Genomic DNA, 12,603 nt, shown 5'->3' on the forward strand with positions numbered 1-12,603 from the left:
CGCCAGGCGGCTGCACCCCACGGGGACAGCAGGGTGAAGGGTGTCCCCTTCTCCAGAGCTGCCACCAGAGCCACTGAGCCCAGCCTGAGCCACAGATGGGCTCCACAGGCTGCTCACAGAGCAAAGCCCTGGGGTGTGGGCAGGGGAGCAGGAGGGAACCTTCCATCTCAATTTTGGAGCAAAGAGCTGGGCCTAGGGCGTGAGTTTGCAGGTGCTGGTTGTAACTCACACAGCCAGGAGATCTCTTCCCCAGTCCATACCCTTTGGATGACCTGTTGCAAATCCAAAAACCACTGGCAATTTATTTAGTAAAAAATAGGCTAAAGCTTAACACAGTGGAACATTGAAACACTGAACATTGAACATTCCCCTTGAAAATTATTGCTGAGCATTTCAGAGAATGAGAGGTAATCGTTTCAGTGTTGGTATTTTTATCTTTTTGCAGGGTTTCAAAGGCGAGCCAGGAGAGGATGGAGTCATGGTCAGTATTGCCCAGAAGCATCTCTGTGTGTGGGCCCCCTCACCCCCACTGAACATCACCCTTCTGCTCACTGCAGCAAGGGGGTTTGTGTTGTTGCTTATGGAGGACAAAAACCCCTCATGCAACTATAGGTGCCCTAAAATGGATGTTTGCCCAGGGCTACCTGTGCCCTGGGGAGAAGAGAGGCCAGTTTTTGTGTCCCCTGGGCTCTTCTGGAAGGGTTGTGGTGCTCCTGTATCTTGACTCCTGCCCCTCTGAAGCCACCTGGCATTGTAAGTCCAAACTGCTAAGGATACAGCAGTTTAAAAAGGTGGATTAAAGGATACAGCAGATTTAAAAGTGGATAAAAAGGTGTTTATTATACATAAAATACATGAGCCATAAAAGGATATTATTTACTGGGACCACAGAGAACAAAGACAGCTCTATTTGTAAGGGAAGATGAGAAGTTGACGTCTGTGTAATTTTTTTTCTTGGAATTAAAATACTCTTAGAAATGTTTTTATTCTGTTTTACTCTGTTGTCAAACAAGTATATCTATCACTCTTATATTCAACAGGGTGCCAGAGGCCCTCCAGGACCAAAGGTGGGTAATAATCTGTCTTATTTTAACATTATTTTTTGAAATTATGCTTAATAGGAGGGGTGGGGATGAAAATAAGCATTTTGCAGTGGACTGGAACCCGTTGATATATATCAGATATAAAATTCCAAGGCATTGACTGGAGTGTAAATGTCTGAATGTGTCACTTCCTCAATATCACGTCCACTGCCCATGCTCAAAACTGGAAATGGGGCTGTAGGGGGCTGCAATCTGCTGTGCTGTGGGAATGTGCTTTCTTGCATTTGGGGAGGATAAATACGATCAGCACAAGCCAAATATTTTAGTTTTACAAATAATTTTGATTATCTACATAATTTGCCTTATTTTCTGTCATGTCCCTAAATTTCTTTCTCTTCTGCTGATGTTGCTGTTGAAGGGTGAGCCTGGCGTCCAGGGGAAAAAGGTAAAATGGTGATTTAAAAATTATTATTATTATTTTAGTATTAGTAGTAGTATTAGCATTATTAGTATATTTATACTAATTATATATTATATATTGCATATTATATATTATATGTTATATATTATATATTATATATTATATATTATATATTATATATTATATATTATATATTATATATTATATATTGTATATTTATTTGTTTTAACTATATATTTATTTATTTATTTCCCCTTTGCTTTGCTCTGTGCTTGGCTCAGGAAACCATTGCCAGAGACTGGTGTAGAAGCTGTGGTCATGGCTGTCCCCACCAACTGTCCCTTCCCTGTGTTCCCTCAGTTTCCCTCCCACACCATCCTGGGCTGGGCATGGCTGTGCCTGCAGCCTGGCTTTCATTTCCACCAGCAAGCCAGAAGCTGCAGCCACGTCTGCCCAAGAGACAAAGAACAAAAGAGCAAATGCCAAGCAAAGCAGTAGGTCTCAGCCCTTTCTCTCCAATAATTCAATGGACCAAGAGGTGCCTGGAGGATGTTCTCTGCCCAGGGAAGGGGTCTGGAATTCCTGGGGTGGCCATCACCCAGCAGCACTGCAGTCCCCTGGGAAATGTCCCCTGGAGGGCCAGGAATGCTGCTGGGGTGTGGCACTGAAGATTGTGAGAGATTCACATGGCCAGGCTCTCCACCCCAGTGGAGAAGTGGATAAATCTCTGCCCTTAAGAGAAGTCAAAGCGCTGACAGGGCCCAGCCTTTCCCTTTTACTGATTTGGCCCTAAACAGGGGTGGCTATGGGTGTTTTTCAGGCCAGAATTTGGCTTTAACATTTCATAACTGCCTGGTAAAACTAATCTTGTCAGCATCCATGAAGTGGCTTTACTCCAGGAGAACCACAAAAAGCACAAGCAAAACCAGAAAACCTCCTCCTGGCAGAGGGTGTTGGTGGCTTGAGATGAAGTCCATGAAACAGCTACAGGAGGTCTTTGGGACCCAAAAGGGCTTAAGAAATTTAATGTTTAGTTTCTGTTGAAGGTGGGAGAAGATCTTTGCCAGGACCTGCTGTAAGCAAACTCTGGAAGATGCCCATCCACATTCCCAGGAGCAGGGGAGGCAGAGCTGGGTGGGAGCAGGGACCACACTGGAGCCTCCTGTGCTCCTTGCCGCTGCTCTGCCCTGGTTGCCTGCAAACCTGAGTGGGGTTTGTGTCTCTGCAACACTCAGTGAGGTCAAATGATGTGTTGGGACCTACTAAGTGTGTGCAAGGCCTGTGTATTTCACTTTTTGTGTTTTGTTCCATCAGGGTGATGATGGGATCCCTGGAGAACCAGGACTGGTGGGCCCTAAGGTATGTTCTGCTCTGTGTCCCTCTAATGCACGTGCTGGGCAGCATTTTAACCTTATTATTCTGTGTGATTCTGTGGGATCTTTTGCTGTCTGATTTTTGCACCAGCTGGGGCAGGATGAGAAACATTTCTCCTCTGGTGTGGAAAAAGATCAAAAAACTGAGGGTGGCGAGATCCTGGCACAAGTTTCCCAGAGAAGCTGTGGCTGCCCCATCCCTGGAAGTGTCCAAGGCCTGGTTTAACAGGGCTTGGAACAATCTGGAATAGTGGAAGGTGTCCCTGCCCATGGCTGGATGATCTTCAAGATCCCTTCCAACACAAAAACATTGTGAATTTATTATTCTATGCTTTGGTTTTGGGGCCAGCTTCATGGCTGAACACACCACCTGCAGCCAAACTGCTGAATCTTAAAGCTTCACTTTTATCTCAAAACCTCCCCATTTGCACCTGGGCAAGGTGATGTGTTTCACAGCTGGAAGGAGAGCTCTGCTCCCTTGTGTATGTAAAGTGAAGATAAATCAAGAAAATGATAACCTGAAGAACTCTTTTCTCCATCCTCCCTGTACAGCATTTGTCTAAAGGGTTTTGTTTTCAGGGAGAAAAAGGAAGTGTGGGTCCCAAGGGAGAGAATGGCACAGATGGCTTCCCAGGACTGAAGGTAAGGAGAAGCTGCAACTCTGGGCACAGCACTGCTGAGGCAGGGGATTCCAGCTGAGGAGGTGTTTTGGGAATTTGCCTTCTAAAAGCCTCATAAAGTGCCAAAACTGACATAAAAAAGTGAGATTAGGAGTGTTTGAACTTTTCCTGGTGATTTGATGAAAGCTGGGTTCAAGCAGAGATCAGTATAAGAGCTTGTAAGTCATCCACTTGCACATTTTCCACTGAATTGCCTTTTTCCTCAAAAACTGTAGAATTCTGATCACATTTTGATCCCATGTTATTGATGGCTGTGGAATTGCTTCAGAGCCCCAAGCACTTGTGAGCTGTCCTGTCCTCCTGACCTCCAGAGCTGCTGAGAGATAAAATTATCTGGGTTTGTTGGGTGGTGCTGAGGAGCCCCAGAAAGCATCCATGGGCTGCTATTTACCCCCTCAGCTGCTTTGTGTTTAGTAGGATCTGGATGCGCCAATATTTCTGTATCAAAGAGTCATGATCTCTTACTGGGCAAGACGGTGTGTATGTGAGGAACAAAGCAGGCTCTGGTGAACTTCAGTAAACTTTTTTCTAGAACCACAGTAGCAGTGCTGACTGAAATTATTTTTTTTCTATACATTTTTACCATTTTTTACTTTTTGGAGAGCTTTAATTTGGTCAGCAAGGGGATCAACATGGGTGTGACAAATGAGACATCTTTTGAATCCTGAACAGAATTTCAGGTCATTACTGTAAGAGTACTATGACTTTTTAAAACCCTCCAATTAAAAGAACAAAAATTATGAAAATGACGGTAAGGGAAAAAAATAAAAAAGAGAAAGAAAAAAGGAACAATTTGGCACAGAACTTTTCCTTAAACTCCCCGTTGAAAGTGGCTTAAAGATCTCAGCTGAAACTTTCCACATGCAAAACTCAGCCTGAAGCAAAGGGTGGAAGCAGCACAAAGAGATGGAGCTCAGCACAGGGACAGGGAGAGGAGCTGGAGAGCAGCACAGCCCTGAGCTGGCCACTCCTCTCCCCCTGCAATGAGACCTCCTCTTACTCCTCTTGTTGTCACACCAACATTGTTTTTTGCTAAATATATTCATTCTCAGGTCAAATCTATTTTCTGCTAGGAGAAGCAGTCCTTTGTTGGTGTCATAATTTTTTCTTAATCTAAAGGATATCTTTATGGGTGGGTACAGTATTTTTAGGATAAATATTTTATATTTTATTTGGTCTCATTGAAAAATAATTTTTGATTTTCAGGGTGAACCTGGTGAGAAGGGAGGAATTGGCTCCATTGGACCCCGGGTATGGATGTTCAGGATTTCATTTTGGAATATTTTTCTCAATCTTAGCTGTTCCCCACCACCTCTTTCTGCTTAGAATGTGGATGAATTGCTTCAGGATCTATTCAGTATCAGAAAATAGAGATGGTGCATATTTAAACAAATGATTGCACAGGCATTGGGAAATCAGTCAAGTCCAATTTTCTTATACTCATGACCATTCTGTGACCCTTTTTTCTGCAAGAGGAAAGCTGGGAATGGGGTAATCAAGTGAGGATTTTTATGCTCTTCTCCATTACACAAACTGATGGCCTTTTGAGGTTTGACAGTTCCAGCTGTCAGACTGAGGGCTGGTTAAATCCATGGTGTTTGTAAGGTGATAACTCCCAAACGCTGCGTGTCAGGTCTCTGCTTTCCTAGCAGCCACCTCTGCATGCTGTGGGATTAATGAGGATTCATCCCTGCCTGCAGGGTCCCCCTGGGCTGAAAGGGGAGCAGGGAGACACCGTCGTGATCGACTACGACGGCCGAATCCTGGACGCGCTCAAGGTGAGCCTGTGCCAAAACTCATGGGAAAGGACTGACATCCACTGTGGCAATGTGTCCACCCTTGTCCTGTGTCTCCTCCTGAGATCTCTGTCTTGGCACCGAGCTGGTTGGGAGGAAAGAAAGAGCTGATTGCCTCTGGGGTTTGAGGATATTCAGGGTGCAGCAGCAAAAGCGGGGGCAGAGTCGATAGCTGGGATGTGGGAGGAAGGGGAAGGACACCCGAGCCTTAACCTGCCCAACTGAACAGTGCCCTGACCTTTTCATTAGAAAGAAATAAGCTGAATAGAATAAATACTTGATTACAGGCATATTTGAGAACCATCCTAATTGTTTTATAACAGGCTGCAGGGATACACAAAGTGCTGGTAATTCCCGTTTGCCAGATGGCCGCGTGGCACGCAGCTTTGGGAGTGGAGTGCAGTGCTTGGAGAGGCTCCATCAAATGTCTGGAGCCTTCATCTGCTGGACCCAGACCCTGTCCCTTGTTCTGCATGCAGAGACTGCTGAGGGGCACACCACTGAACCTCACTAACTTTGCTGTTTTCCTGCTTACTCGCTGTTTGCAGTGTTTGTGCACTGACCTGTCTCAAGGACAAGGCTCTGGAAAGGCTTCCAGTGTGACTAAGTGTAACAGCATTTGAGTGTGCAGCCATGGAGAAAGGTGCTCCAGGATATGATGCTGGTTTGGCTTCCATCTGAGCAAGACCACAAATTTTGCTGCTTGAAATAATTTGCAAGTTGGAAAATATTTGTTCATCTCAAGGTGGTTTGTGGTCTTTGCATCCAGCAGTGCCCAGGAAAAATAACTTCTCTAAGTGTGCAAGGTTTTCCTGTTGTTAGTGCTCACACAAACTCCTTTTTTCCCCTCTTTAATTGCACCTCCCTGGCTGGCTGACACTTTTCAGCAGGATGCTGCTTCCCAGGCTGGCTGGCTGGAGTGGGCAGGATGCAAAAACAGACCATCAGATTGGGGTGCCACCTCCAGCTAAAGGCATTTTGCCTCTCAGCCCATGTCTTTGCAGCTGTACACTTGACTGGCTCCCACTGTGTTGTGTTCTGCACGAACAGCCCCGTGGCAGAGGAACCTTGGGCGCTGTGTGGCAGCTGAGCTCATCTCAGTGCTCAGGCAATCTCACTCACCTGAGTGTCTGTGGCAGATCATGGCTGGGAGTGCTCGTCCCCACAGCACGAGCACAGCGTGCCTGGTCCATGCCAGTCATCACTAAACCTGTTTTGTTTGTGTTTCAGGGTCCACCAGGTCCCCCAGGGCCGCCGGGCCCCCAAGGCACTCCAGGTCCCAAGGTGAGCCTGACCTCTGCCAAGGTACAGTCCTTAGAACCTCCCCATGAGGAGTCTCCCAAGCCAAAATCAGGCAGTTGAAGCTGCCTGCAGAGGAGTTTGGGGCTTGTGTGCTATTTAGCCCTTTCTCTGGCTGAAAAACAGTGACTTTCACACAAAAGCCAAAATTTTGTTGACCTGTCTCTGGCCTTCTTCCAGAGGATGCTGTCCCAGAAACGAGTCCAGTCCCAATTCAACCTGACAAAATCCCAGCTCCTCTGAGAGTGCCCCATTGGTCTGTGGCAGGAGGCAGAAGTGGGAGATGCAGCTGTGAGAGGGGCTGGCAGTGTTGTGTCTGTGCTGAGCCACCCTCATTCCCACCCTCCCTGTGTGCTCTTTGCTGTCCCAGTGCTGTGTCCCAGGCCCTGCTGTGCTCCTGCTTCACAAGCAAGAGTCTGTAACCTGAAGCCAGCTGCTTCTTCAAAAGAAAAATGTAATTTGTAGAAAAGTATCTCTTGAAAGAATAGGGTGGGACAGGATTTTGGTGCCTTTTGAGGTCTCTGTGCCAATCAATATCCAGATCAGCTGGTGATGCTGGTGGGTCACTGACACCTCCTTGGTCCAAAGCCTGGCAGTGGCAAACCCATGACCACCACAGTCCTGTATGAATAACTAATTTCCTTGCACAATGCTTTCCCAGGATGAATCTTTAATTTAATTTACCATGGGCTCCCCTTTGTTTGTCTCCCTGCAGGGAGAGCTGGGCTTGCCAGGTCCACCTGGGGCGGATGGTGAAAAGGTGAGTGAGGCACGGCTGGATCGAGCGAGGCCTTGCCAGGAGCCAAATGAAAGGGAAGCTTCCTGTGTGTCTGAAAAGCAAATCCAGCGTGCCAGGAGTGAGCTCTGCTGTGGAGGGGCAGCTGTGACTCCCTGAATTGATGGCCCTGTGCCTGCAGCCCCTGCTCTGCTCTGCTCTGAGCGTGCTGATGCTGCTGTGGCCGTGCCTGCCGAGCTAAGGGGGCTCCTTTCACAAGCAGCTCATCAGATGCTGTCTCAAATCCTTTTGTAAACCTTCCCAACCCCAAATGGCTGCAATCCCTCCTGCAGCCCAGCCAAATTCTGCTGCACCCTCAAAATTGGCATCTGTGAGGTTGAATGTTAAAATATGTTCTAGTGAGCTCATGATGCAGAGGGAACAGCAGAGAGGCAGAAGTGGCTGCTGTGGGGGGTTATTTTAAGAGTTTTCTTCTAAATGTGTTGTATTTTCTCAACTTGCAGGGTCCCAAAGGAGCAAAGGGTGACCAGGGCAGCATGGGGGCCGTGGGGCAGAAAGGAGAGACAGGAGAAATGGGCCCGGCAGGTCCCCCGGTACGTCCCTTTGCTGTCCCTCTGCCCTTGGTTCTTTCAGGCACTCATTTCTGCAAATGCTCAGAATGGGGCTGGGCTGGCTCATTTAAGCAATGACCTCTCCACACCACCTTACTGTGGAGCTTTGAATTTCCATTTCTTATCATCTCATTCAGAATGTATCAAGGAGGAGAAAATATTTCTTCAAGGTCCCCTGGAGATGACCACGAGCTTTGCTTGAGCCAAGGCTGCTGTTTGGAGGGACACAAACCTATTTGTCTCTCATTTTTTCCTCTCCTGGAAGATGCACCACATCAGTGTCACATTTTTATCTTTCAGGGAGCAGAAGGGCCAAAAGGAGACAAAGGAGAAAAAGGAGACACTGGGTCACCATGTCTGCAGAATAATCATGTAAGATCTTGGCAATATAAAGTCTCTTCCATGACACAGGACCAGGCAAAGTTGGGGTTCAGGATACACCCACCAGTCCCATATCCATCAGCAAAACCCAACTGTTTCCTACAAGTTGGGGTTTATTCCTTAGGGAAGAGCAGTTCACACACTTAGCACTGCAAAGTTATTTAGATTTTGTATTGGTGGCTGAGATATTGGATGCTGCTGTTGCAATTAATTGGGCATTAAATGGTGATTCTGGGCTTTGTGAGGTTTCCACTCCTGAGAGCCTCGTTAATGTGCTGTTAAATTCCCTCCTGCAGATCATCCCTGAGCCTGGACCCCCTGGATTACCGGGCCCTATGGTAGGACTCTGAAGTGATTCCTGCTGATTTATTGTTGTATGTGATAAGGGACAAGGGTGGTTTGTTCTGTTTAATCATTTTGGGCTGTCTTGAATCTGGGGAAAAAAAAAAACAGGGAAGTGCTACAGTCTGATCTGTCTTTGGAGAAATGAAAGCACCCAATTTAGGAGAGTGCATCAGAGTTTATGGCTCATTTTGCAAAAATCCAAGTTGTTCCTTGAGAGAAAAGATAAAATCCTGTGGGACAGAAAATCTGTTCCCCACCATGACAGTGTCTCTATTCCCCTAAACTCACCCAAATCATGACATTTTCTGCCATCAGCTGCACTGGGAGAGGGTGCAGGTGGTGATGAACACACAGAGCATTTTTGATGGAGACATCAAAGGGGTTTGGTGCCTACAGTGCTTCAAAAGGAGCTGCCAGGGACATTGGGAAGGCTGGCATGTCTCTGCTGGTCCCAAGATTCACCTTGAGAGAGCATGCTTCAAAAGCAGTGGCATTTCAGGTGGCATTCACAGCCTGGGGGTATCCCAGCCCTGCCCTGGTGTGGAGGGCTGTGGTGGCACCATGACACCCCCAGAGCTTCCTGTCACTTTCTTCAGCAAAGATCCTGGGGGCTCTCACTCCCCAGAGCTTGTGTTGCAGAGTTTTATTGTCCTATGTTACACAAAATACTCCTTTTCGGTTCCCCTGCCCCCTGATTTGATACTGGAGAACAAAATAAACTGCCACCTGTCTTGAAAATAAGTGTTTGACCATTGTCAGCCTGTAATTTGAGCAAGAAATTGTTTGGGAAGGAAAGTTTTGGATATGATTTTAAATTCTGTGGTTTTTTCAAATGCACCACTGTCTTTCCCACAGGGTCCTCCAGGAATCCAGGGGCCTAAAGTAAGTCAATAAATTAAATGTCACCCAGTTTCCCAGCTGCTAGTGCATTATTTACAGGCTCACAAAAGCCTGTCAGCTCTGGAGACTGAGTTTTTTGTCCCTGTTGTCACAACACATCCCTTGGTTACTGTTCAGCAGTTGGCATTTTGGAAAACAAGCCATTTTCCCTTCCAAGCATTTACGATCCAAACCCCTCCTCCAGCACAGAGTCCTGAGGGCTGGTGAGAGCCAGGGTTTCCAAACCAAAAGGCTTAAAACCTGTATTTTCAGCTGTTTTCTTAGATGATGTGGTCAGGAGCAAAACCTCAGCAGCAGTGTGGGTGTGGGACCCCAGGGAAGGGGCAGGAGCTGGGGGTGCAGGGGGGGCTGATCCCTGGCTGATCCATTTCATGTCTGCAGGGTCTGGATGGTGCCAAGGGAGAGAAAGGTGACAGTGGGGAGAAGGGGGACCAAGGTGACACCGGACCTGCTGTGAGTTGTTTTCCCAAATCTCATTTCTGGCTGTTGACAGAAACCTCTCACAGGAAACAATCCCAATGCTTTGTTTGTTTTTAATTTAAGGGTCTCCCAGGTGCTCCAGGACTCATTGGATTACCTGGCACCAAAGGAGAAAAGGTAATCACGGGTGTGGGAGAGGAGCAGGGATATTGGGGTGCACTCCTAAAATAGGGGTGTACAATCCTGCTGTGGGGAGTCCTGCCAGAGCTGCAGAGCTGGAGCAGCCCTGCCCTGGTGGGTGGCAAAGGAGCAGCCTCCAGTCCCAGAGCTCCTGGGTGAGCCCTGCCCTCACTGCCACGTTAAACCAACGGGATCTAAGCTTGTCTGCAGCACCAAGCTCAACACAGCACATCCTAATTGTTATTTTTGCATCTGCAGGGAAAGCCAGGGGAGCCAGGATTGGATGTGAGTATGGAAAACATTAATTATTCATGGTAGAAACCCAAGTAACACACAGCTAACTTGAGATTGTTGGGAAAATATGTACCTAACACTGTGTACACAATGGCCATGGAATGATGGCTGTAGGAAGGGCTGAATTCAGGCCCATTGCTTCCACTGCACAGTGGAACTGCTCACCTGAAGGTGCTGCCAGGGCTTCCCTTTCCAGCTGAGAATATTTGTATTGGATTCAGTGACATAAAAATTTCCAATAGCTAGTAGAATAGTATATGTTATAATAATAATAATAATATAATGTTAATAGTAATGTTACTGGGGTGTGGTGAAGCATTCCATTTTTCCAAAGAATTGGTGACATACCAAGTCAACAGGGAGAAAATGTCATTTTTCACCATGGCAGGACAGGCTGATGGCTGGAGTTGGCTCATGTTGAACTGAGCCATTCACACACTAAACTTACAAAACCTTTTTATTTTTTTTCCTTTTTCCCACCTAAAAATTGTGGTGACAGGGTTTCCCTGGCCTCAGAGGAGAGAAAGGAGAGAGAAGTGAAAGAGGCGAGAAGGTGAGTGGGGAATGGCTGTGCCGATGCTGTGGGGCAGGACAGGCTGCTCTTCTTGGCAGGCAGAGCTGCTTGCCCTGGGAGCCCCTGCTGGAAGGCCTTCTGTGCAGCCCAGGGAATTGCAATTTCCCAGCACAGGGCAGGACAGGCAGTTAATTCCTACCCACTTTGAAGGGTTTTTGCAAGCCTGCCCCCTCCCCAGCCCAGCCTGAGCATTGTGGGGAAACGGAGCAGCCTGACAGCTCCAGGTTGCACAGAATCACTGATCTTGGTTTACAGACCTTGAAAATGGGTCCAAGTCAAAGGTTTTGTTACAGGGACCTTTAAACAAAGGGGTACCCAGGTGGAGCCAGGAGCCCAGCTCAGCTGGAAGCTGCTGCTCCCATTTTCTGTCAGACACCAACCTGGGCTCCAGCAGAAACTGCTCATTCAGTCAATCTGTTATAAAATTATCCATTGCAATATTTCCACCCAGCTTTAACTGAAGATTTTCATAGTGATTCCACTGCTCAGCTGAGGTCACACCAGTGCAAGTGTCCTTACTCTGGGTGAGGACTGGCACTGTGAGTGCTGTGAGACGTGAACCAAAGGTGTTTCTTCCTCCTGATATCTTCCTGTTGTGCTGACAGGGTGAACGAGGAATACCAGGGAGGAAAGGGGCCAAAGGACAGAAGGGGGAACCAGGCCCCCCTGGACTGGACCAGCCTTGTCCTGTGGTAAGTTTTCCATTGCACTCATCCTAAGCACAGGCTGAGGGGCTGAAAAGGAGACACAGCTTTGCAGCCAGGGAGGATTTGGGAGTTCTCTTTTGCAGTAAATCAGAGCAGATGGTTATTGTTTTCTCACTTTTCTTAATGGTTTATCTGCACTGCTGGAAGTTCACTGCTGGCTGTAAGGCTCCTCACTGGCCAGATGGGAGCAAGCCACAGCAGTAAAAATAAAGCCTCTTTGTGTGAAGACCTTCTTATTGTAGTCAGGAACAATGGACCTCAGTAGAGCTCTTCAGGAGATAGTGTGATGCTGCTGGCTTGGCTTCTGGACATGTTTGAAATCAGGGAGTAACTGGGTGCAGGGGATGGGAGCTGATCTGAAAACAAGACCAGCTCCATCCCTTCATCCCTGCAAACTGAGTGAGGGAGGAGCCAGGGGAAGCATGTTGGGGTTGATGGCATCACAGCTCTGCCAAGCATAAATGATGCATGGGCTGGAGCTCCCCAGGCTGCCAGGAAGTGTCCCTGGGAGAAGAGACCTCCCCTGGTTTGTGTGCCTGTGGCTCAGAGCTGTCCATTCCACAGAACCACTGGGCTTTCCAGGAAACCTCCTGGCTGTTTGAGCCTGGGGTAGCTGCATCTCCCAAGTCCCCAAGTCCAGTTCCAGAGCCTCTCATTCATTAGATAGAGCCCACAAAACAAAAAAAAAAATCTAGAGTGGTTTATAAGAAGTTATTTGACCTGGTAAAATTTACCTCCTTTTCACTACTGTTTCTCATATAATAACTAAAGGTAGAGAGATCCTCTCCCTGAAATGCTTTGAAACTGCAGAATGAAAAGTAGCAAAAATGGAACTGAAACTGC

At 47.3% G+C, this 12,603-nt stretch overlaps 1 protein-coding gene across 1 annotated transcript in view; it reads left to right on the forward strand.

The window, feature by feature from the left end:
• Nucleotides 1-12,603, forward strand: part of LOC131089721 (collagen alpha-1(XXIII) chain-like) — a 173,873-nt gene that overhangs the window by 160,313 nt on the left and 957 nt on the right. The window contains 18 exon segments of the mRNA XM_058034591.1: nucleotides 446-481; nucleotides 1,041-1,067; nucleotides 1,462-1,488; nucleotides 2,779-2,823; nucleotides 3,417-3,479; nucleotides 4,724-4,768; nucleotides 5,218-5,295; nucleotides 6,544-6,597; nucleotides 7,328-7,372; nucleotides 7,852-7,941; nucleotides 8,260-8,331; nucleotides 8,637-8,678; nucleotides 9,541-9,567; nucleotides 9,967-10,038; nucleotides 10,129-10,182; nucleotides 10,444-10,470; nucleotides 10,979-11,032; nucleotides 11,659-11,745. Of these exon segments, the coding sequence (XP_057890574.1) occupies nucleotides 446-481; nucleotides 1,041-1,067; nucleotides 1,462-1,488; nucleotides 2,779-2,823; nucleotides 3,417-3,479; nucleotides 4,724-4,768; nucleotides 5,218-5,295; nucleotides 6,544-6,597; nucleotides 7,328-7,372; nucleotides 7,852-7,941; nucleotides 8,260-8,331; nucleotides 8,637-8,678; nucleotides 9,541-9,567; nucleotides 9,967-10,038; nucleotides 10,129-10,182; nucleotides 10,444-10,470; nucleotides 10,979-11,032; nucleotides 11,659-11,745 (945 nt within the window).

This window comes from Melospiza georgiana, chromosome 15 (genome assembly GCF_028018845.1).
Source record: "Melospiza georgiana isolate bMelGeo1 chromosome 15, bMelGeo1.pri, whole genome shotgun sequence".
NCBI lineage: Eukaryota > Metazoa > Chordata > Aves > Passeriformes > Passerellidae > Melospiza > Melospiza georgiana.